Raw genomic sequence first — 26,020 nt, 5'->3', positions numbered from 1 at the left:
GAACAGACAGTTTCTGCCATACATTCATAAATTGCAGAGGAGCAATCTTGCTTTATCTTCCTCTGACCCATTATCCCCACTAGAGAACTGCTTTAGGCTGATGCTAAGATAGTCTGCATGAGCCAATTTGCCTCTTCCAGGTACGTGGACGAGTATTTCATTTGTTACAAACTGTCTAATTTACATTTATAAAGCATCTACCACTCTTTTGCCTTCCTCATCAAATTTTCACTCTCAGAGCATATTTTTAAAACATTTCACCTTTTTCCCCATCTTCATTTTTTAAAGAGAAGTAACTTTAAAAATCTCCCTGAAACAATACTGTTGGCAGCACTGCAGTCACACAGAATCATATTTAACATCTTTGCAAAACCTTGGTGTAAACATGTAGAATCTATTTTCAGTGTCTGTAAATATTGTGCTTACCAATATCAGCTTCCCTGTGATTCTTGATATATTCAGCAAGCTCAAAATTTCCTGCTATGATAGCCACCTAAAGGATTTTAAAAAAAGTTAAAATTAATATATTGCCACCTCTTATTAAGTAGGAAAATGCACGTTACGTTACTGACAAACATCCTACAAATATCTTTTCATTTCACAAAGCAGACTGCTTATTACTTCTACACACAAGAAATGAAACAGTGTTGAGAAATCTCAATCTATTTGCAAGCAGCACTTCCAGTCCCCCAGTTCCCCATTTCCAAACAACGATGGAACCATGGATGTCTCAGGAGACCACTAGAGAAGCTGGGGCTTTTCATGTTGTGGCAGTCAAAACCAGCAGTGAACATTAAACACAACATCCCCAGAGCTCTGGGAGCTATTTGGATGTGTGGAGAATGCTACAGGAGCAGGCTCAGAGAGACAGAGTGAAGATATTATTTTCCTTTAATTGTTCCTGCCTGGATACTTACCTGAATAATGCAAACAAGAGCTACAATGCAAGTACATGGGATAACCAGAAAAGTACCAAGAACTACAAGTACCCAGGTACCACTGAGACACCAAAAAAGATTAATATGGGAGGAACTGGAAAAGCTTTTGTATCTGTATAGAATTTGAAGGGTTCTAATAAATATAGTTCTAAAATCAACAGTTTTCATTCACTTCCTAGGTGTTGAACACAGATGTGTAACTAATGACCCCAAATTGTCATCTAAATGCACTTAAAAGAGACTTTTCTCCACTGAGGACATGAGGAATGTGATTTGGTTATTCTGTTGCTGCCTCCTCCCTTTTCCTCCCTCTCCTCTTGAATATTCAGCAATGGCAGATGACAATTATGACAGATCCTGTTCCCTTAATGGGTTTCCTGATGCAGGTAAAAGGGATAAGCTGGGCTTACCCTTCATATGCAAGGCATGGGGAAGCAAAAGGAAAAAAAAATTAAAGAAAAAGAAAAAGGAAAAAAAAAGAAGATTTAAGAAGATCTTATTTCAGGACTCTCCTGGATACAGGGCTGCTGTCACTCACAAGAAATGGCTGCAAACTCAGGGACAATTCTGAGCTGATGACCAAGAAAGATTGTCTGCTGGGTTTGTACCACTTGACACATCTCAGGGCTGAAGAATAATGCAAAGAAAGACTAAAGTGCTAAAATGGTCTTAGGGGGTGTATAAAGCACAGTTAATGCGAGTAATTTCTCTTCACATCAGAAACGTAAGACCATAATTTTGCTCTCACCACAGGAAACTGAAGGGACAATTCTATTTACTTGCAAACATAGCAAACTAATATGGAAATCTTCAAAATTTAATCCTCAAAATCTCGACTATTATGTATTTAAAAGTTTCCAAATCTGCTGTAAATGGTAGACTCAGAGAACGCTTAAACCGGAAGTTAAGACTGTTATTATCCATTTCACCTAAAAATAAAATAATTACACATCCTTTCTGGATTCTTCATTGATTATTTACACGATGCCTCTCTACTGTTCCCATAGATCCATTGGCTCAGGTTGAAAGAACTTGAAAGACCATCAAGTTCCAACTCTCTGCCACAGGCAGGAACACCTCCCACTAGACCAGGTTGCTCCAAGACCCACCTTGAACACTGCCAGGGAATGGGCACCTACAGCTTCCCTTTTTCAATTCACAAACCGATTGTTGTTTCATTAAGAATTTCTATCCAACATAAAGACTAAATACAGTGATTACATTTTCATGTCTATCTATTTCATGGCAGAAATTCTACTCCACGTTTGTGTAGCACCTAGCAGTTCTACTCAGGGTGTGCATACTTGTGTTTTAAAATAATCCTCAGCAGGCAGCCATGAGAATGGTATGTGCAGCATCTTCATTTTTTGTTCCTTACATAATTAACATAATTACTTAATGTAATTATCATATAGTATCACCATCCTTACTAGTGATAATCATGTAATTATTTTCTCATTACAATATATTACAATACAGGAAGGAAATGCTTTGCTTTGGGCACCTCCCAGTTGAGTTATGTCAAACGTTGATGGAGGAAAATGCATTAGTGTGAATCAATAACTCTGGTTCTGCTTTTAGACCACAACTGAACAGATTGTGTTTCTTTTGAAATGTGTCACAAGATTGCCACATGCCATAATATCTGCAAAGATCAGGGAGGTCAGAGACAGAGGTAGATTGGTGCACTGCCACCTGGTCAGCAACAGAGGCAATTATCCATCTGAAAATTGCTATTTTAACCATAAGTAAGAGCACCTTTATTCTAGGAACTACTCCTGAAATAAAATACTTCTCAGGACAAATAACATGTCAGATTCTGGCCCCCCAGCCTCCTCTGTACAGGTTCTAAAGCATAACTCATGGCAAACAGCACTATGAAAAAACCATCAGAAATGTACAAATGCAGTCCCTCTAACTTCACATTCTGCAGCCTGGCTTGGTTCTGGTTTACAAAAGCAACATTTGTGTGTAGAACAGGGGTTTTCTCTACTTTATAAGTAAGCAACAATCTCTCTCTTCAGCATTATCCCTAATTAGCATGTAGGATCCAAGCAGGGAATTCACTGATGACAGGCAGCCTGCTAGACAGCAGCCATGTCACTCAAATCAAAGAATTTTTAATACAGAGTAGATTTTAAAACTCTAGTATAAACATGCTGCTCAAGTGATAAACACATTTTATTACTTGAGAATATATATTGCCAGAGAGCTAGGAGACAGCTTGACAGGGAATTGTTCCTGTACTTGCTTCTCAATCAAGCACTAGATTCCTCAAGCTCAAGGTATAATTTCTCTCCATTTATTTTACTTCCATCCACTCAAAGGAGGGTGCAAAATTCCAACAGCAAAAACGAAGGGAAGATATGCTAAGATCTAAAGAAAGCAAGAAAAAGTTAAAAAGTACAAATATTTCTTGGCATAGCATCAATGTACTTCACTTGAATTTGATGGGTAAAGAGTGTGGGAGAAAGTGAAGTCAGAGAAAAATCTGTAAGATGTAAAATTACACTCATTCAATTTTTACAGTTGCAAACTGAAAAGCACAGCAACCACAGCCTCTTTTCCACCAAAATGCAGCTTAAAACTAGAGTGTGTTCAAGTTAAACTGCAAGCATTAATACTTTAGGGCAAGGGAATGGCCTTCACAAGGACCAAATCTTGAAGCAAATGAAGGTGCTGTAAAGTGTCTCATCCATAAAATAAAAGCTCAATCAGAACCTAATTGAAGTTCTGTATTTGTACTAAATATCTTCATAATTTAGACAAATATATTCATATAGTGTCTGTGCAGAAAATACTCTTCATCATTTACGTGCTTTTAGGTAGTCATATTTTGCATTTCTCTAGATGTCTAATTGAGAGGTTATGGCAGGAAAGAAGGATTTGCTTTTTTTTTTTTTTTTTTTCAAACACAAGACATCTCTTCTTGGCAGTGAAGAAGTAGCACAGCCAGCATAACTACAGTGAAAGGTTTGGGTTTGGGTTTCTTTATAATTCCAGGAGGAACTGGATTCAAGTCATCCAAAGGCATCACATGCATGTCTACAGACATGAAGTATTACCAAGAAAGGCTGAAGGATGTACTTTACAACTGGAGACTTTGTACAGACCCTGTTGTGCTGAAGCTTCAGAAATTGAAGCTTTTTAAAAACTGCATACACAGCAGTTTTACCATCACTCAGGTTTTTTCATTCCTGCAGCAAACGTCCTTTCATTTCATCCTTTTGCCACACACAAGACACTTATCTTAGATCAAGAATTTTTCTGTCATTAAGTCGCATTATTCTGAAAACCTGACAGAACCTGTTTATGCATCTTCAAAAAAAAAAAAAAACAAACCAGGAAATAGTAAATCACACACCTATAATTTTCACCAAAACCCATTTTGGGTTTTTTTTGCCCTACTTTTGAAGCTGTATTTACTTTGCATCAGCTCCAGAATCAAAAAGACTGTGCCTGCAGCACCACAGCTCAGTGTCAACCCAAGCCCAGCTGAAAAGCAGGATCTAGTTCCAGTACAGAGCTTTCAGACCCAAACTGGGATCTTTATCTGCTGCAATGACATTTGGTTGGGATCTCTGGCATCTACCCTACTGTACAATACAGAGAATAGAAATCTCCTCCTCAATTTTTTTTTCCAATCATCATTACAGGCAATTTTACATTGATGGTAGTAACCAAAGCGACTCCTTTATCAACTCCCTCCCCTCCAACTTTAAATGACCCCACCAAGGTGTCAATAAGGGCATCTAATTATTTTCAAAATCTGTTTGATAACATTCATGGCTGGCCTGAATAAATACACAGGGTCACAGCAGTGAAGTCAGCAGAGGGTAAAGGCAAGAAGGGAGACCTCCTTAGAAGGAGGTATCTCAAACAAAAGCAAAAGAATTGAGGGTTAACTGGCTAGACTGGTGGTATCATCTCCTGGTTCCACAAGTCAGGTCTTCAAAATTTCATCCCAAAAAAAAGTTAACAGAGTCACTGGCACAGGTCAGAGTTGGGAAGCACCAAGGCACAGGGTTAAGGACTCCCTGGGCAAGGCAGCAGGGTGGAGAGGAGAGCTGATTGTCACTGTCGGGGGACAGAATGCAGAGTGTCACCAGAAGCTGAGTGTTTATAGAGAGATTTGCTCTGCCACAGGGGAAGCAAAACTTGTTACAGTCACCCCCTCGTCTCACTGTCTGGCAGACAGATGTTTCTTTCAAATGATGCAACTGGTTACAGTGCCTGACTCTGTGCCACGCCAGGCAATGCCAGATGCTCTGCCACAAACGTGATGAGGGAGGGAAGGAGCTGAATTGACACTTGGCCAGTTGCTAGGGATGGTGACTAAGTGACATCCCTGAGTGGAGGAGAAAACTGAATGAAATGGATGTGCCTGGGGTGGCAGAGGAGCAGGCAGGAGGCAGGGGCACCCCCTGATTGCCAGTGGATGAGGAATGATCCTCATAACAGGGGAGGCACATTTAGAAGGGCTTTTCTTTCTCCTGGCACAGCTTTATTCTCATTTGTTTTTCTGATCTTTACAGTCAGAAATGTTCCCTCTGGATTCAGACAGGTTTTAAGTTGGCTTTCAGAAGTCAGTTTAGAAATTAAACATTTGACACATCTGCTTAGTTCTGCTTTCCTGAATCTTGTTTTTTCAGTTTAAATAATGTCAAATAAGACTTCTTTGTATAAACAGTGAAACCTGACAGATGTCCAGGTACAGCTGTCAATGTGACAGAGTTCCATCATGTTTTCAGACTCTGGAGCAGACATAAGTAGCAGCACTGACTCAGCAAGGTCTCTCTGTTAAGCTTCATAAATGCAGTTCTCAAGATATCAATTACTTACACCCAAGTATTTAGATTTTTTTACTGTGATTAATGCAGTATTTTGTTCCTGTGGGGAAACTGGCAATTACATATATGCACTTTACCTGTCACGAGCCTTCCACAATTCTTTGGGGTTTTTTGGCACTTGAACTGTATCACAGGTAGAGGCTACATTAAATTAAAGCTAGATCTTTGTAGCCTGTTAACAAATACAATTTTAGAGCATTATAGTTTAGGCCCCAAAAGGCAAGCATTGAAACTAAATTACATTATTGCTCTTTGGAACAAACTCTTTCATCCAGTAAGAAACAATACAAAAAAAGAAACTGAAGCTGTCCCCTCTTAAATCCAGCCAGTGAACTTTGACAAACTGTCTCTGCAGGAGTGAGGAGAGCATCTCTCAGTTCATTTATGTCTCACCCTCGATCAAGGCTGCTGCATTACCTTCTGCACTTGCTGAAGTTTTAGACATAAAGCTTTAAAATGCTCTAAGTAGAGAGAGCAGAGGAAGCTGTTTGGGCTGCAGAGCTGGAGCTGCAAGCCATGGTAAGCAGTTCATGATAAAACAGTCAGAACTCTCCACTTGCTTGTTCTCCCCCTTCTCTTCCAGACAATTTTACTTCCCTGAGGAGAGTACATCTCATGGCTCTTCCCTTCAAGGCAGATGTTTCACCCTTCCATTGCCCCTGTTCCCAGAAGTGCTTCCTCTATGATGGTTTTTTGAGAAAGCTCAGAACTGGAATGAGTTCAGGGATGCACACTAAAGGACACAGCTCTATCTTAGGACAAAACATGACTTCCCTCTTGACTTCTCTTGGTCTTAGAGGAAATAGAGATGGACACAGGGCTCTCCAAGGTTCTCCTGTCCTACATGTTCTCATCTTCAGGTGGAACTAGAAGGAAGAGATAACACAGCCCTGTGGATGAGACTGTAACCAAATGACTCTCCAGAAATTGCCTTCCACTTAAGCCACAGACTTAGAAAATCATAAATTACTTATTGTACCACTGAGGACTGTATTATTTTAACAAGAAAGACCATTCAAGCAGTCAAAGAAGTTATGCAATGGGATTCACAACCAGCAGAGACTCCTGAGAAATTAGCACAAGCAAATATAGAGGTAATGGTTGGTATCACTTCCTTAATAAAAAAAGCCACCAGAAAGGCTCTTCGATGTGTCCTAATTAGCATGTGCTTTCTTAATATTAAAAATATAAGAAAAGTTCTCATTTTTAATAAGGCTAAGCTTCCAGACAAAGATTGCACCAACAATTCTCCCAACAGCTGCAATATCAAGACGTGATAATCCACCAGCAAGGCAAGCTCTAAACCAACCCACTATAATCACAACCTTTGGAGACCAGAATTAAATATTCTTTAATTGAATATAAAAATCTAATGATGCTTACTGTGGGGCAATGAAAAGACAACATAGCTCAACTTCAACATATATCTATCATGTTCTCTTGAAAGACCAGCATAGTTCTATTGCATCCCCTCTCTAGTAAAAGGTTTTTTGGAGTCTAAAGCCACTTGAAAGTTTATCACTGTGTACCACCAACTCTGCAGCATCACAGAAAAGGACATTAGAAAGTTAAATTGAAGTTGTGAAGTGCAAAGACCTGCTCTGCTGCATGCCTGTGCAGCACCCAGCACCATCAGGCTCCATCCTTCATGAACAGTGACACAAAATCATGCAGCACACTCTGCAGGCTCTCCCCAAAAAATGTTCAATCTATATGCATTTGTTGCTCTCATGCCTGAGCAGGATGTGGATGTTAAAACTCTCCTGGGTGGTACAGATGGAGTTCAGTTTGGAAAAGCAAGACACAATCTGTGTTCCAAAGTTCTTTTTCATAGGTGTGGGAGAAAAATGTACTGAACAAACACTATTGGTTTCTTAGGCAATTCCAGAGAGCTTGTAAGGAAGGTATGTTTATTTATTCAATAAAAACAAGAACATATCAGGAACTCCTTTTCCTTTGGAAATGCATTTTTTTGTAATGCTTTCACAAAATATCAGGTTTGGCAAGCACTGCTTTGAGCTCATATCACAGCATAGATTTCAGGTATTTTCAATTAGAGAAGATATTAGGAATTCAATAAATGCAACGAAATGTTCTTTTTTCTAAACTGAACTCCTTCTTTGTAAACTAAATCCTACACACTTGCAATAACTATATGATCTAAAATAAAACTGCTAAATTATTGTGAATTCTGTGTTTAACTTTCCAAAATCCAAGGGCAAAGTATCATCCCACATTTTGTAGCTGTATTAATTACAGTTGGCTTTTGGACCTTGAGGCTACATTACTGCAAAATAAAACTGGTGGATGTTTTCACATTCACCTCATTATAAAATAAAACCAAATGCTTGATTAATATACTATTAATATCACTAATTCAGCCTCTTTACCAGCATTCCTGAGTACATAACAATACGGACGACATCAAACATGACCTCAAGAAGATACATTTGTCTACATTATGAAGACACACATTTGCACTCCAAAACTATATTAAAAAGTTACCAGTTCTGAAGTTAAGAAAGGAAAAAGCTTTATATTTGCTAAAATAAAATTCGTTATAAAAAAAGGAAAGGCTTTATTTGCTAAAATAAAATTAATTTATAAAATTAATTGTATTAAGTTGAAGCTTAATTATGAGTATAACATTTTCAAGTTTAAGTAAAACCCAGAAACAAGATTAATAAGATATGGACAGAATAAATAAAACAGTAAAATGTAACTTTCCTAAATTACTCTATAGCTTTCTTAAGAAAGAATGTAAGTAAAAAAAAACATACTCAGCATTTTTACACATGCTTCTTTCCTGGACAGAAACTAATTCTTAACAATTTAAATTATATATTATAATACACACTTCATATTATGCAATTTGAAAGGAACTATCTTTGTATATTAATATATCTGATGTCCAGTAGATGGCAAAATACCAGCAGCTACCACCATTCATCTTCTTGACACTCGCTTAATTTAAACCCCAAACTATAGATTTATTTTTCATTTTCTTTCTAGTCTCTACTTTCTATTCCACCAGTTAGCAAGATGAGCTTTACCTTTTGGATGTTTTCTGTATGTTATCTGCTTGAAAGACAATTTCATCTTCATCAGCTCTTGATACAACAAAGCACAATAATGTTACTATCCTTTAAATAGTCCTTTGGAGACAGTTTCTTCACCACTAATTTTTTTTTTTTTTTTTCCCCAAAGCATGCTGCTGCTACTGTTCCCAAATTTGCCAGCACATGTTAGCATACTGTGTACAAAAATCTCTTAGCAACAATATCTTAGTGTCTAACATTTTCCTTCTTCCAACTATGATTCACGGAGCCATCTGTAGTCAGATATTGACATGCAGTATCTTAAAATAGACACCTTACATTTGCTCAACAACTAGTTTTAGCATCTGAAAATATAAATTATGGGAAAGGGCCAATATTTCTTTGAGGCTCTTCATAATTCTCTTGATCATTTTAGCACTGGTTAAACAAAGCCTTGGCACCATCGCTTTGCCCTAGTAGTAAGGTCAAAGTATTCATACTTTCCAGGATGCAGCAAAAAGGCAGCTCCACCAGGCTGGGTGCAGCCTCTTATGGAAGCCCTCCAAACAATCTCAATGCTTCCCCTGGTGAGAACCATCCCACACTGGCTATTTTTTAATTGTAATTAAAGACTAGGTTTCTAAACATCAAGTATTGCTACGTGCAACATGAAGATCTGATCATTTCTCACTCCCTCACAACCTAAACCTCAGGACAAGTATTCTACAATGGGTGGGACAAGGTCAATGTCTCAGCTGGGCAATGATAAAGAGGAGGAAAAAAAAAAGAAAAAAAAAAAGAACAAAAAATTATACAACCCTAGCCCCAGGCACTGGCTTTGCCTCCCAAAACTCTCAGAAAGTTTTCACTCAGAAGAGAAAGCATCTTGTTTCCAGCTGCAGCTTCACAGCTGAAGATCTTGCCCACCACAAGCAATTTGTTGCAAGGCAGTGTGCAATTTTGTGTAAATTAACAGAATTGTGCTAAAAATCAGGAAAACTTCACTAAAAATAATTATGCAGTAGAATACATAAAAAAATTCAGTGGCATGGATCTGAAACAATCTAAAGTGTGAAGAACAAATTTCCACCCAAGTGAAATCAAACAGAATTTTAACAAGGATTTTACCCTAAATATTTTTCAGCAATTAATATTTTAAAAATAAACAAACTCACAGCAATGTGCATCCAACAACGTGTATTTAGCTGACTATTAAACAAAAAAGTACACTGCAAGCATAACAGTGCTGGCACATTTTCAGTGCTAAAATGCTGGTTTGGCTTGCAAGAGATTTTACAGCCCCTATGGGTCTTCTGAAATACACTCAGTAGCCCTGAACCAGTGCCAGAGCTGAGTAGCTTAGTGAATTCCAGTCAAAAATCAAATGACCTCCTTTTAGTCTCCATGTCCTGCAGTGCTGTCTTAGCAGGACTCTATACTGGACCAACACTGCCATAAGCAGCTCTGTTCATTTTGCAGTAACCTTCCAATGATTTAAAAAGTAGAACCTGAATTTTATTATACACTGTCCTTTCATAACATACACACAACTGCTTTCTTCAAACTTAACTACTCTGACTTGTGAATAAGCCCTGACTGAATACCTTCAGATTAAACTAAGCCTGCATGGACACCAGGATAAAAAATACAAGTCCTCTCCTCCCAACAAGCAAGGAAATCACTTCTAAATCACCTCAATCTCTTGCCTTTGAAATGCAAACCTAACTCCTATGACAAGAGGATCCCTTGTTATGCAAGAACCAGAAAGTGTTGAACTGAATAAACCTGCCAGTTGATTAAAGTTACCATGAGACATGTCAGAAAGCAAAAAGGGAACACGTAGGCAAATCCATCCCAAGCACAACTTTGCTGCTTCATGACGTTCTTTTATTTCCTCTTGGGTTTTTAGATGAGAAAGAACTAAGATTTTTAGATTACTTCAGTTTGTACAGGTTGCATAAAGCCTCCTCTGCAGTCGCTGCGTGTATTGGATAATTTAATGTTTACCTCTATTTTAAAAGAAAAATTTTTTTAAATCACATCTTCTTTCTGTTTCTCTGCTATAATGCCACTCAGCAAATCATCTCAAGGAAGATGTGGTTTTCTGCGTTTGCATTTTAATAATTAATAAAGGGGGAGGAAAGTGTGATCCTCACACATTAAGAATTACAGGCTCATTCCACAGGAAAATCTAGCTCCAGCTGGAAAGAGCCATCAAAAGCCAGTTATTACATAATCCTTATTACTGCTACATGGGCGAGCAGCAACTTCAAAGGAGTATTTACTAAGAGCAGCAAAAGCCAGGTTGCAGCAGCAAATGAATTAGATAAGACACAGCCACTAATAAAATCGACTGAATTTTCTCCTCACCTCCCAGTACGATGCTAAATCAAACAGCCACAAAAGGCAGCCTTCTTCAGCCAAACTCTTTTAGGAATAGATTGAGAAAATGTGCTGTTTGCCATGTTTTGCTTTCCTTGAAATTGCAGTAAGAGATGGGTTACACAGAAAAGTCAGTTCAAGTGTGTAAAGGTCTGTTCTGCTGGAGGGTCAAAATTTTCACCTCTGAAGGCAGTCCTGCCTCATGGAAAAGCCAAAATGTGCTATATTAGCTGCTTCTTCCCTAAACACTTCCAGAAAAATGCCTTCCTACTCACAGCAGGCAGTTGATACTGCCCACTATTTCACAGGAAAAAAAAAAAAAAAAAAAGAACTGTTCAAGGGATTCAGTTCTGCAAACACTTAATAACACAGCACTGCTTAAACCTCTACCCCAAATGGCTGGAAATGCTTTTTGAAAGCCCATGGGCTAAAACTCACTGGGTAATGAAACACTATGATTATTTTACCTAATACATTTGGTGGATTCGTTCCAAACGCCGTGGGTTAAAATAATAAAACCTTTGGAAACAGCAGGCTAGAAAAAGTCAATGCCAATAACAAACTCTGATGAAGACAGACTTGGGGTGGCAGCATCTGCCAACTGCTCGTCACAAAACTTCTCTGCAAATGGCAATGGCAAAGAGATGCTAAGTCTGTCCTGGAGGCACAGATCCTCCATTTCTATAAGCAACAAGAACTCAGTCAGATGCTGCCAGAAATTAACACTGAATAGCCTGTAAAGTCATGCAAAAGCAAGAGATCATGTCATCACCTGTCCATCATAACTCTGATCATTAATCTGTAGTTGCAGGGCTAAGTTCCCCCAAGTCCCACTCACAGATTGTGTGCAGCACTGCAGGGTTACAAAAATTTTATTATTGCCTAGAATTCAATTTTTAAGTTCACAGAATCATCAAATGATTTGGGTTAGAAGGGACCTTTAATGATCATCTAGTGCAGCACCTCAACAGTGACATATTTAACTAAAGCTGCTCAGAGCACTGTCCAACCTTACCTTGAATGTTTCTAGGGATGGGGCATCTACCACTTCCCTGGGCAGCCTGGGACAGTATTACACCACCCTCATCATAAAAAATTTCTTCCTGAATCTACTCTGAAGCTGTGACAATCCATCTGGCTACAAGCAAACAGATGAACACAGGAAAACAGAGGGATGTGGGCATCCTGGTCATCATGGCAGAAGCAGCCCCAGCACAAAGGGTGCATTTCAGTTTCTTTGATGTTTCTGGTTGATCAATTGTCTAATTCAGGCAGTGTCACTAAAGCTATTACACTCACATAATAGTGGCATACAAAAGGTAATAAGGTATTACATTTTAGAGAGAGACTGAATGGTATTAGTATCTCAGAATAACATGGTTCAACAATAAGAAAAATTTAAATGTAGCAGATTACAACAAGCCTGCTTATCTGTGGCTTGTGAAACAAATCTCCCATAAGGTTTAACCTTCTTATACCACACACAGAGGTACAGGAATCAAGAATTCATAAAAGAACATCATCTCTCCCACAGAGCAGAGTTTGATAGAATACACTCTTCTGCAAGAATAGTTAGAAAAAAACCAACCAGTTACCTGTCACTCTCCTAGATGTTTACACACTGCCTATCATTTCCATTTCAATATATGTAAAAGCCTGGCAACAATGCAATGCTAATAAATGGACATTTTCTATTCATCTTCTTCACTTAGCTCCCCTCTTAGGACTAATGAGGTTCTCTGACATCTTAGACACACATTTATCCACCCTAAATTTGCTTTAAGCCAATAAAAATAAAAGAACCTCTACCGACAGACACAACAATGAAATAAAAGTATTTCAAACAACAAGATTTACCATGCTTCATCTAGCCACAGGAAAAAAAAAAAAACCACACAGTTTTCACAGCTGACCTAAGGAAAAGACATGCTATGTGTGACTGCTCAGTTATGATCAGGCTATTTAAGAACTTACCCTTGCTGCCTTCTCTTCAAGGGTTGAGTATAAATAAAATCACAGGAGCAATATTCAATCTTGCTCTCAAAATCCTGTGATTAAATTAAGATTATACAGATTTCCACTGCCTCTTGGAACTTCACCCACAACATCTAATTGCATCTGAACTGCAGATGAGCCTTTCTTACTTTGAGGCAAGAACTGGTAGTGACCCTTACAATTTAGTTTGCTTAATATGTTCCCTTTTATAACCTAGTTTCAGTTGCTTCTGAGCTTTTGGAAGTCTATCCATTTACTGGAAAAACAGACAGATTGGCTCTTATTTACCTCAGAGACAACAGTTTTTCCCAGGGAAATTCTGCTGCATGTGAGAACACCTGAGGCACTTTGGCTGGACACCTCTGTCTGAGCAAGAACAGAGAGTACAAACTGAGGGGAAAAAAGGGTCTTGGATCATCTGCATGGAGCACAGTTCCAAAAATGGTCTCCTGGACACTCCTCCGTAAGTTTACAGTCACATAACTGTGCAGAAAAAACAGCTTTTTTTAAAAAGACACATTCTGCAGTAAATATTTTTAGTACCTCCAAGTGTGGAGATATTTTGCCTTTCTCAATAAAAGAGAATCCTATCGTTTAATTTTTACTGGAGTATTTCTATTTGTCTGCTTTTCAGAAAAATTACAGGGGTTCAGACAAAGGTTAGGAGTGATCAGCCAGCACTGTGCAAACCATCACTGGGTCAAGATGCATTCATTTAAACCCCATTCTATATCCATTTGGATTTTTCTGCTCCTGCATCTCTTGCTACATCCAGCTCTTATCAAGCCAAGTGAGAGCATTAAAGAGCCCCCTAGGCTGAGGTCCAAATTTCCAAAAGCAGCTACAGTATCTGCAGAAGTAGTTGAGGAAGCAGCATCTTTGCCATCTTGTGTTTTCAGCAACAGAATTGCACTCTGGTTTGTTATCTTCTCATCACCAAGTGAACCAAATATAGACCTTTGGTAATTGTGCCACTGAGGAGAAGCATCTGCCTAACAAGTCCTTAGGAAGGAATTTTGTACATTTTTTAATTATATTTACTCTAGTACTTAAATCTTCTCCTCATCTAAGTATCACAAAGATACCGGTATTTGAGTCAGACTGAAAAAAAAAAAAAAAAGGTTTACACTGCCATGTTATTAAGATGCAGAACCCCAACAGCATGCAGGGCAATTAAAGAAAACAAAAGCAAACCAAACAACATAACACCACAGGGGAGATGGGACCAGGAGAGGTGGGTCAACAGAGTTTTTCCATTATTAGCAAAACAACACATGTTCTCCTTCACCCATCCTCCAAAATATCTGAATCATTTTCTTCTGAACAGTGCTGCCTAAGACACCAGGCACGGGGAATTTCAGTTCAGATTATTCAAATCTGGCAAAAATATAAGACATTAAAATAGATGTGCTACCAACATACTGAAAGGAAGGGTTCTACCTACGGTGTGCCTGGAGGATTGCAGCTTCTCCTGCCATCTACGTGGCATAAGAACACTCAGAAGAACGAGGATTTGGGAAGACAATGGTCAAGAAGAAGAAACATCTGAGAGAAAAATTATTCTCAGGTACAACTCAGCCATTAAAAAGTGTCCCTAAATGCCACCTCAGAATAGTTTTCTTTATACCTGGACACCTATGCTTCAAAGCCACTCATTAGCTCTAAGCTTGGAAGTGCTTTATAGCCAATATTAAAACAAATTAATTATTCATATAGAGCTTCTGCTCACAAAATGAAAAAGGAAATACATGATAAACAAGGTTTATATTCATTTTAACTTACACAACAGGATTGCAACAGCTCCAGGACACTGAAAAACTGATTTTTCTGAACTAGTGGATTACTATTTGCCAGATAGGTAAGAAATCATTTTACACTGATCTAGGAGCACATAAAATGGGTGGGAAACTAAGTAGCTATGGACACTCACCAGATATCATGGCTTTTCCCATAAGTCTCTCCCTTTCATTCTCCTTCCTTTCCCTTTCTGGGGGGTTAACAGAGAGCATCTGTCATTTGTTTAATTGCCAGCCCAGCATTAAACATTGACAACACAGAAAAGGCAAAGAGGAGAAGCCAGACCCCAGGCAAAGATGTGCACAGGGTGGGATACCTGAATTAAGAGGCACAGAGTTCAGCCCAGGTTACTTTTCCTTCCCTATGATCCAGTAAACCCAAGCTTGTTTTAATAAGTGACTTGCTAAGAAGTGAACACATGCACATCTGGGGTTTGGGGTTTTTTTGCTGGTATAATTACACCACATTCATTGGATGATAATGCAAGTTACAAACTCTGCTGCTCATTTTCTTCAAAATAAAGGTTTGGCAAGCCTTGAAAGCAGCACACAAATTTCTCCATGTCTGAATACTTCTGTTTTACAGAACAGCACAGTTCATATCATCAGTTTTCTAAGCAGCAATTCAAAAGAATCCTTTACATTTCTGAGAGATCATCATAATGAAGGTTACTCAAAGGAATAGATGCTGCAGCTACAACCATTCTTATTATGTACATATGAGATGCTTCGATGTTCCTTGCTACTAATTACATAAGTAAACATTTTTAGTATGCAAAATCCTATTAACTCAAGGGGATTCTGCATAATTTTATAACAGCTCCACTTGTGGTGTCTGATCGACTGGGTCAGCAACAGACAGATGGCAAAGAATTAATTCTAATGCTGCTTTATTACAGTGCTGGCATCAGAGTTTTCTCTCCTCACTGCATTTGGAAAAAACAGAACTTCTACATTCCCTGCACCTAAAAGTAAGTTCTTTCCCTTCTATAGGGAAAGAAGTTGGAAAGGGATTTCCTTTTCTTGATTATGTGAGTTTAGAAAGGATAAAACAAAGCCAACCTCATTGTCATTCCTTCTGTTCATGCTACCTGAAGAGTGATCAAAAGCCCAAGCATCAGAAGTATAAAATATGATAGATGATAACAAATGGGATTTTATTCCCTAAAGACAGGACATCATTCACTGGCCAGTAAGTGCACTTCCACAGCTCTGTGTCTTAAAATTATTTCTTCTATCTCTTGAACTCACTGAATATTCCTGTCTAGTCACATTTCACTTCTTGAAACCCTACAACCACCAGCATTTGCTTTTACCAAAAAATTTCTTTGCTGCCTTTTTCCCCTGAATTTTTATGTTCTCAAAGGATGAAAAAGGATGGTGCAGTGGTCAGCACAAAGAGAAAGGAAAACTATCCTATTTGCCATTTACCTTCCTCATGTAAAAACCTAAAACAAAAATAGAAGTTAATCTCCAAGACAAAAAGTAATAAAATCATCTCATCCCTCAAAGTAAAGAGGTGACACTGGAACCCATCCCTCCAATTATTAGGGTTTCCTCTTATTCCATTTTTTAATCATTCCCTAATTTTAAGGTGCAGTAATAAGTACTATCTAGTGATTACTACACATTTAGATAGCAAACTAATAAGGACTCAAAAAATTGTGCCTGTAATCAAATTATTAATGCACTGTTTCCCCTATTTTGGGAAAAGTGTCCTCAAAATAAACAGTGATCTGGCTGGGATTTGCAGGCAAAACTTCTAAGCTCTTGCAATACAAAATTTATTTCCAGAAAACCTTCAAAATATGGAGATAACTGAACTGGTACAGAAATATTTGATTGAGTTTTGTTTTAAACCTGAAACTCAGAGGCATTATCTACAGGTAAACTTTGACAAGCCACATAGACATAGCTAATATTTCAGTATTTCAAAGCAATGAGAGGAAAAGTACTCTTCCATGAATTCTAAGCCAGTGTTATGCAAAGTGAGTCAAGGATGTAATGGGAAAGATACAACAAGCAAAGGTAAATCAGGATTTACCTCAGGAAAGTCTACTTGGTTTGGGGAAACTATCCCCTTATGCTTCACAACAGGACAGTTCCTTAAAGGGACTGTGCCATCATTCTTCCAAAAACACTATATTCTGTTCCTTTTTCTTTAATATTATAGCTTTCATCCCCATTTCTCACCTGTCAGTTTGCATTATGAATGTTTATGCAAAATCCAGGCTAATTAAGACTGCCTCAGAAATAAGAGCTTAAGGTTCTCAGGCATATCTGACAACCCTTTGGACAAACAATCTCCTTCCATTTGGATTTTTTTAATGAAGTTTTCTGAAAGTACTTTAGTGTAAGAAAATACTGAAAAAAACAGCTAGTAAATTTTGACTAATCCAAAAAAAGATTCCATTTTCTTTTGGGGACACAGATGACAGCTTGAAGTGTCACCACTGATGGAACATTAAATCAATCCCATTTTTATGACAGAGTCCAGCTCTTTGGCCTCAAATCCAAGGAAGGAAGAGCTGCTTTCTGGCTATGTCAATAGGGGACAAGCAAAGCTAAAGCTGCTCTTGGATCTCCCTTATACAAACTCTTGGATCTCTCTTGCATGGGACTGGAGGTAACCACAGAACACAGACTGCAGGAAACCAATAATTGCATATTTTGTCATCAAGAGCTCATATAATCCTCAAGTCCACTGACAATGCAACCAGACACCTAAGACAGAGAATGTTTTTCTCTCATTCCTAATTATTCCAGGACATCTTCACTTGTGACACAAGAAAAAAAAAACACTTTTAAAAATGAGAATTATCTCACTCTACAGCTCATTTCAGCCTTGTGCAGTGTAACTTCTCCACAAAACCAAGCTCATGTGAGATTTTCTTGCAAATATTTCCGGGGGAACAGAGGGAAGGGGTTATTTCTTTTTTACCTGGAATGGAGACTGGCTGTTGTAATTCTTAATCTCCTTGTTGGCTCCCCGGAACAGCAGCACTCTTGCACAGCTCTCCTGAAAAAGGTAGGAGAGACAACTTGTTAATCAGGGTCTTTAGTTATTAAAAAGATTATTATGGCTATGAGTTGTGTTGCTGTTCAGTACATATATCCTTAGATGAAAAGGGAACAAAATAAATAAATAATGTGACAAATGAAGTTATTAAAATAGTACTTTAAAGCTGACAAGGCTTTAGGTGCTCTGCAGTGTGTTAAACAATATGCAAGTGTAAAAACTGGAGAGGTAAATGTCTCATTAAATTTTTAGGAAACTGTACTATGGAAATTCCACACTTGGCAAATGAGATGTTGCAGAAAATGTGCTAGTTCAAGATGAAATTTTACTTTCTTATGTTTTTTGCCTCTTTTTTAGGGAAAAAAAAAGTAGTGTTCACAGTAAGCAGTACCTGGGATGAATTTTATCTTTCCCTACTGGTAAAAATTAAATACAGCCATTTTATCACTTTCATGGACTTATTTTGGTTATTTTTTTCAACCTATCTTCAATATAAACATTTGATGTATGATTCTTTCTTTTTAATATACCTAAAATACTTTGGTCTGGCTGCACACATTCCACTGACCAGTTTTACCTTCTACATTTTACTCTAGAAAATACTAACAGTTACAGAGCAAACCAAATTCAGCCCTTTCTAGTAAGAGGAAAATGTGGTTTCAGACCCTCTGAACTGAGAAATTCTGCAAATGAAATCCTTAAAAAAACATTTTTTTCAGATTCAGTATAGTGCTTAGGTTCCCACTCTACAACCATAACTATTCTGTGATATTCTGCTACAATTCTCTGTGGCTCTGCCATGGTTCTCAGACTTTTGAATCATCCATACATAGACTATATTTCCCTTTTGTCATTTGAGTGTTCATCTACAGACCTTATGTAAATCAGTCCACATTTCCAAATATTTTTTCGTGTTTCCTCATGCTAAGTATTTCTATTAATTTTGTTGTGCTTTGCAGAGTTCCTGTCATGTTGTGGTACAGTTTTAACTAATGAGGTATTTCAATGTGCTACTTTTCCTTTTAATAGTAAATCTGAAGCCAGAGAAAATAATCACATAATTTAGCTATTTTAGTGACAGAAATTAAGCTTGTTTGCTAGATTCTGAGTCACAAGTGAATATGCAGAAAGTATGACTGAAAATAATTTTCATCATTGTGTTTCTTAATTTCTCACAATGGATTCTTGATTTCCAGAAGTTTCCTCTATCACAGGGTTCTCCTAAAGGTGCCTGAGGAGCAGGCTATCTTATCCTTGCCCCAAAATTCAGTACTCCAAAAAAGAAATCCTTTTGTTCCCACGCTTCCTATTCAGCATAACAAGAGTGAAACAACAGAATGAATCAGATCTCAAGACAGTATGTTAGCAATCATCTCATAGATGGTAATTTTTTAATCTATAATTGAGACAGTCTCATTTGCTTGCAATGAGCAAATCAGGTGTGTTCTCTGGATCTCTAAACATAGAAAGATCAAGAGTAATGAGTAAAATGTCAAAATGTTTTTCCTCTGTGTTCTGCATTAGCAATCATGAAAAAGAAGTAAAATGAAGACCTCCAGGTTAAAAAAAAAATATATAATATTTTCAGGGTTATTTCTCCAAAAATTCCTTTTTGGCTGACTCCTAAATGATTCCAGGTTTGCACAGTGTGTTATATTCCCCAAATAAGAACCATTGCACTATTCCAGCAGGTGCTGCTTAATAAACACATTGGAAATATTAGTAGAAACCTTCAGCATTAAAATTCTCCCTTTTGAGCAAGAACTTATATACTTAAGTAATAATATTAAGAAACACTACATTTACTGGCTGATTATTCATTTGGTTAACAGAAAAAATAATAATTCAAAATCAAAAGAATCACACATTTTAAACCTACATAATTTACAAATTTAACTAAGCTGTTTGCAGTGTAACAAAAACATGCAAAGTGATTTATTTATTAAACTCACATTTGCACTTATTTTATCTCTGTCAACCTAATAACTTCTGATAGTGAGCTCAGCATTGTTCACTCATTACATCTTACATAAACTGAATATGCAGTCACTTTTTAGAATTGATAAGATTAAAAAAAAATTCAGAGAAGTGTGGGCTTGGCAGCAGATTGAATTTAATTTGTTGTCTGAGAGCTAATTACCTGATTTAATTATACAATATTTTTCAGATTGATTCTAATCCAGACTGAAAGGCAGCACACTGCACACCCCAGAGCTGGTATTTGCACAATACAGGGGCATAAGATCTGTCTGGACTTCATTGAGGTACAGGACAGCCACAAAATAACTTCAGAAAGCAAAATAATTCATTCAGATCAGAATTAGCTGACACTCAGGAAAACAGAACTACCAACTTCATGAAGTATCCCAACAAAATTCCCCAAGGAAGACTGGAAGGGAAAATCAAGTGGGTAATGAACTCCACCTACAGGAATCAAGAGGTAAAAAGGACTCTGCTGCTCTTGCCATCCTCTCCATCTAGAAAAGGCCAACACATTTCCTTGCACACTACCTAATAATAACTTTCAACAAAAGGAAAAAAAAGTAGTATAGGTTATGGTTCACAGCACCCTGAGGAAACCTTTTTCTTTTTATATATATCCAATGACAGCACAGTGCCCAGATGTTAAACTTCCATTTACAAAGCCAAGCTTACTGGCTATGAAAATATTTGCAAACTGGTAGATGCAATGTCATCTACAGTCTCCAATGTTCTGCAGAATACTTTTTTCCACTGAGGTCAGGAGAAAAATATCCCTACATGAGAAATATCATCATTCCACAAAATTATTCTGATTTCAGCATCCCACTGAATAACCTTTGCTGAAAGAGTATGACCTCCACTACAGTCATGAAAACACTAAAATAAAATGGTTAGAAAAAACCAGACAAGATTTCACATTTTGAAGTTTATACGTGCATTATGGTCTGGGCTTCAAAACTGTTACCCAAGGAGAGTAAAGTAAATGAAGCTGAAGTAAATATTTTTAACTGTTTTTTTCAGGAGAACCACTTACAGTTACACCATGTCAAGCTCTTGATGTGAAGCCTAAATGCAAAATTTTTGAGATGAAGGTGAATTTCATTTCTCTGCAAAACTTTCTACGGAATTTTAGCAAGTGCCAACCTTAAATAGCTTTGTATGCCTACAGTTCCAGAAGCCATGCAAGCTGAGCAAATAAAATACTGCTAACCTCAAATCAGTTGATGTAGGTACCTGAGAGTTTGTTGAAGATGTTTGGCAGACAGTGAGCAAGGAGCAGCCCACAACATACCAACATTTTGTGTACTTCAAATAATTAAATAGTAATGGGGAAGATCTGCACAGGCAGACTCATTATGAGTCTTAATGAGACATACCAAGTATGACACACACAACAAGTCAACAGTCTTTAAAAATCTCCAATTATTCCCCAAATTCTATTTTTTAAGAATCTGAAGGTATTTTAGTCCTAATTGAGGAATCTGCCTTGACAAGGCTTTTGGAATAGAGTAAGATGGTAATTAATTAAGAAGCAGATGCTTCAACAGATGTTTCACTGGTTACTGTCACATCTCATGACTCCTACATTCCTAACTGAATGTAACATTATACATTCAGTGTTTTAACATGGTAAAACTCATTCCCTCCCCATCCCATCCATGCAAAGAGAGTATAAAATGCCACCAACTCAAGTGGTTCCACTATCTGCAGATTATTTCAACAAGTTGTAATCAGCTGAGAAACTGCTATCATCTGTATAATCTACAAATTCATTTCCATGGTATTTTTCAAGTATTTATTTAATGCTAATTTAAATTCTAGCAATAAATCCTGAGTAGGAAATAAATATTTAGATATTACACAAAAAATTATAAGCTGGTAGAACATGGTGTGGTTTTATTTTCTAGTTAATATGTATACTCTTGCTACCTACAACAAGCAACCCTGTTCGAAATCAGTGAGTAAAGTGCTAATAAAATAATTCTTAATTATGTTCTTTCTAGCTCCTATGACCAGTGTTTAAAACATGAAAGACTTCATTGCATATTAAATAAAACAAATGAAAAACAATGACCCACATTCTTATTCAGTGTAACATGCCCCCACAGATCAATAATAATGGGAAATTTATCCCAAAAGGCACTCATTCAAAGTGAAGAAACTGTATGTCAGAAAAAACTAACACCAAAGCAGTAAACTTCTTCAATAGGAAACTCAAGAAGCTTCTGTTTCTGTGGATGGACATGAAGGATTTAGTATTTGTACCTCAATGATGCCTTTTCTCCCCTGGCTACACACCATTCCCTTACAGCTTCCAGTCTCCATCCCTCCCACTTCACAGAGGGGACCCCAAGAGCCACTTCATCTCCCTCTGGAGATCTTTATGTCACTTAAGGAGGGCAGTGTGACTGCAGTGGAGGTGGATGCCAGCTCACCTGGTTGTACAGAGCACAGATGTGCAGCGCTGTGTTTCCCGAGGCGTTCTGCGCGCACATATCGGCGCCGTAGAAGAGGAGGTGCTCCAGATGTTGGACATGTCCATATCTGCAAGCCTGACAAGAGAAGAATTTGTATTTTTGTTATTATACAACCCAAGCAAGCCCTCTAGTTAAATATTTTTAGCAGAGAAGATGCTATTTTACTTAAGACGTTTTTAGAACAATGCCTGGACTGAACAGGAGGGACTAATGCCCAGATATTCATACCTACCTGTAAATGCACTCCAGGTACAGCAAGTCTGTGCAGAAATTTAAATATCTGCTTATTTGAGAAATGATAATTTAAGGGATGGAGAAAATACAAACTTTGGTGCTTTTTATCAACTAACTTTCATAACTGTCAATTGTGACAAGCAGACTGAAAAGATTTTTTTGTCCTGCTACTCTTCGGAAAGTTGCCCACCAGATGGCACTGAAGATGATCAGATTTCTACAGCTTGCCTTTAAGGTGGGAAAACAGTTTGGGGAAATCTGTAAAAAACTTAAGTCACAATCTTCTCAGTCCTGTGATGTCAAGGAGACACACACTATACAGAGGGCACTGATCCCAAAGAAGCAAAAAATCTTCAAGTGTTAGTTTATCAGTCACACAAAATATTAGAATCTGAATATTTGGAAATAAACCTCTATGAACATGACTCCACTGAAACTTAAAAAAAAAAACATGCTGAGGGGTTTTTTTCCAAGTTGTTCCTGTCCAAACATTAAAAGTCTTCTTAAGATATACAATACAGGGGGTTAGTGAGGAAGAGGTCTACCTTTCTAATAACTGTGATGAAGCTGATCAAGATGTGTCAGCTCCTAATGACTCCTGGCACCATGGATGACTCAAGATATACCATGAGCACCAGGAAACCCAAAAGACTACTTTTATAAAATATTTTTCTCTTTATAGAGCATGCTACCACCTTTATACACATGCTTAACATCCAAGAGAGGAAAGGAAAACCCATGTAGAAGCAGGAAAAGAAAAACCACTGAAATCTCAGTTCCCACACAAAGGGAATGAAAACAGACTCAAATAATGAGTTTGTAGAGTTTTACATCCTTCAGTGCAGCTCCTCATGCAACTCCAAAAAAAAGTAATCTTTCCTACCTGATGAATTTCTTGCCATCCATTTTCATCTTTGCAACTGACTGTAGCATGTTCATGAAGTAACAGTTCACAGCAGTAGGGATCCCCTCCCACAATAGCAGTGTGGTACAGTGGTGTCAGGCCACAGCTGTCTTTGTAGTTAGGAGATGCTCCAAGCTCTAAAAGGGTCTGAAAGCAATCAAAAACTGTGAAAAATGTATTTTTTTTAGGGACTTTTAAATATAAAGGGACTTTTCTACCTGAAGAAGTGTTTACAAAGTTGATATTTGCCCTAATGTGTAATTTTTCATTCACTTCTTAATAAGGTGATAGAACGGGCTGCAGCATGGAGTATGTTAATCAAGGAATGACCTCAGAAAAATTAGAGGAATCTAGGGGGATAGTCAGGCAAGAATGAGTGACAATGTCCACTGGACCATCCCCTCAGTAAATTCAGAAATCTCAGTTGTGAAAATGCTGCCCTGCCTTCTAAAAACATTCACCTCTTCAGTTTTAAGACGCCTTAATGAGAAGTGCCATGCAATTTGAATATCTGTCAAGATGAACTAAGCAAAATCCATAAACACAAGACTTAATCTAGAATATCAAGGTGATCTAAGAATACCTGTCAAAATACAAAAGAAAAGAGAAGTGACTGTGTTAAGATATAATGAGTAATCCATGCCATTAGCGTTAGCTTTCAAAGAGATAAGGAACCATAATTTTATTCCTGTTTCCTCAGATCTTTTGACACCTATCAATGAGTAAGATCAGGGTTTCACCACTTCTCTTTCCTACCAAAAAAATTTAGAAATGAAAAATCCCTTTATAGAATGCAAAAAGTCAAAAGTCAGAAAGTTTAGAAAAAAAGTTTAAAAGTCAAAAGAAAGCACTAAATCAAGCACACATTAAAGGATCCATTGAGGACAACATCATAATTAACTGAAAGCATTCTCCTTTCTATATTTTTTTCTATAAAATACTGTATAATTTGCTACTGAAAGCATTCACCTTGAGGGTTACTTGGTTCTTGGCTCTGGCTGCTTTGTGCAGAGCTGTCATTCCATCTTTGGCTCTGAAGTCTAAATGTGCTCCTCCATTTTTCAGAGCTTTGATCACTTCTACAGTATTGTCAAGCTGAGCTGCCAAGGTTAGGGGTGTTTCTAAGGAGAGAATAGCATGTACTTGAAAAAAAATAAGCAAATTCAAAAAACACATTTGCTTTAAAAATGATAAGTTAAAAAAAAAATACTACTTTATGCTGATAGTTTTGTTGTTCTGACCTCCACTTTCCAGGTCATGGTAGTTTGGGTCCAGTCCTCGGTCCAACATCTTTGTGATTTTTTCCACTGAGAGATGGTGAACATGATCCATAAATTTTCTCAAATTAGCCTGAAACAAAGTTTGACAGCTGAATCATCCTCCATTTTTAAAAAGAAAATTTTTACTAGAAGTAAAATATTCCATCAATTGATTCAATAACCACTGACATCATTGAACAGCAGCTAATTCACATCCCTGGAGAACCTGACTTAGTACTGAGAGCAGAAACTTGACAGTTTATGGTCTTCAAAACCCAAACACAGTAAGAAGATTCTAGGTTTGAGATTTTTAAGGAAAATGCATCAAAAAACACTCAGTAAGAAATCAGCTTGGCATATAGTGATCATTATTACTATTATGACCTGCAAATGAGTCTGAAGACCTAGATCAGCATTTTACAGCAGGTTGAAAGCATGTATTATCCACAAAGTAAGGTTCACTTAAAATTACTTGTATACCTATGGAAGAGTCAAACATGGGAATTTTGCTAAGAGAGAAATTCCCAGACCACAATCCACACATCTCTGCTGGCACTGGACACACATTCTCGTTGTTGTTCAGCAACTGGCCCAGGCAGTAATTACTTAATTCCTCCTTAATTCCAGTTTCTCAGCCACATTACCTTGCCAAGTAGGCAATTTCTAACTTCCCCAGTAAAGTGGATATACCTTTGTATGAAGCTTGGCCAGCTGTTTTTCATCAAGGTTGAACTGTTTGTACACTCTTTTCTTGTATCGAAACTGAGGAAAAGAAAGAATAAATTTAAAATGTGCTATATGCCTTAATAATTTGTTATATTGTTTTCTGACCTTCCTAGAAACTATCTTCCACAATTATGTAGATTTATGAAAAATTCAAAAGAAGGTCTCTTATATAACTTTGAATATTCACCAATAATCAGAGCTCTGTTGAACATAGTAGCATCATAGTTTTAAAGCTCAGATAAGCAAAATTTGTATCTTGTATAAATATAATGAAACCAGTGAAGGTGTAAGGGAAATGAGATGGGACTTAAGATTCTGCATAAATAAGCAAGAATTACAGTGAAAAGAGCTTTTCCCTAAGGGTATCTGTGCACTTTCATTTACAGTCTCAGACAAAAAGAAGAACTGGGGAGACACGC

General features: G+C 37.5%; 1 protein-coding gene across 3 annotated transcripts in view; it reads right to left on the bottom strand.

Moving 5' to 3' along the window:
- Positions 1–26,020, bottom strand: part of SHANK2 (SH3 and multiple ankyrin repeat domains 2) — a 279,149-nt gene that overhangs the window by 209,548 nt on the left and 43,581 nt on the right. For all 3 annotated transcript variants that reach the window (XM_071762128.1, XM_071762127.1, XM_071762126.1), the window contains exons 6-12: positions 25,566–25,637; positions 24,858–24,966; positions 24,586–24,737; positions 23,596–23,763; positions 22,437–22,553; positions 17,941–18,018; positions 427–493 (exon numbers count right to left, since the gene is read on the bottom strand). In XM_071762128.1, the coding sequence (XP_071618229.1) occupies positions 427–493; positions 17,941–18,018; positions 22,437–22,553; positions 23,596–23,763; positions 24,586–24,737; positions 24,858–24,966; positions 25,566–25,637 (763 nt within the window). The remainder of the gene's footprint in view (positions 1–426; positions 494–17,940; positions 18,019–22,436; positions 22,554–23,595; positions 23,764–24,585; positions 24,738–24,857; positions 24,967–25,565; positions 25,638–26,020) is intronic.

This window comes from Heliangelus exortis, chromosome 18 (genome assembly GCF_036169615.1).
Source record: "Heliangelus exortis chromosome 18, bHelExo1.hap1, whole genome shotgun sequence".
In the NCBI taxonomy this organism is placed as follows: Eukaryota; Metazoa; Chordata; class Aves; order Apodiformes; family Trochilidae; genus Heliangelus; species Heliangelus exortis.
Note: the sequence above shows the minus strand (reverse complement) of the source record. Positions and strands in the feature narration are given on the sequence as shown.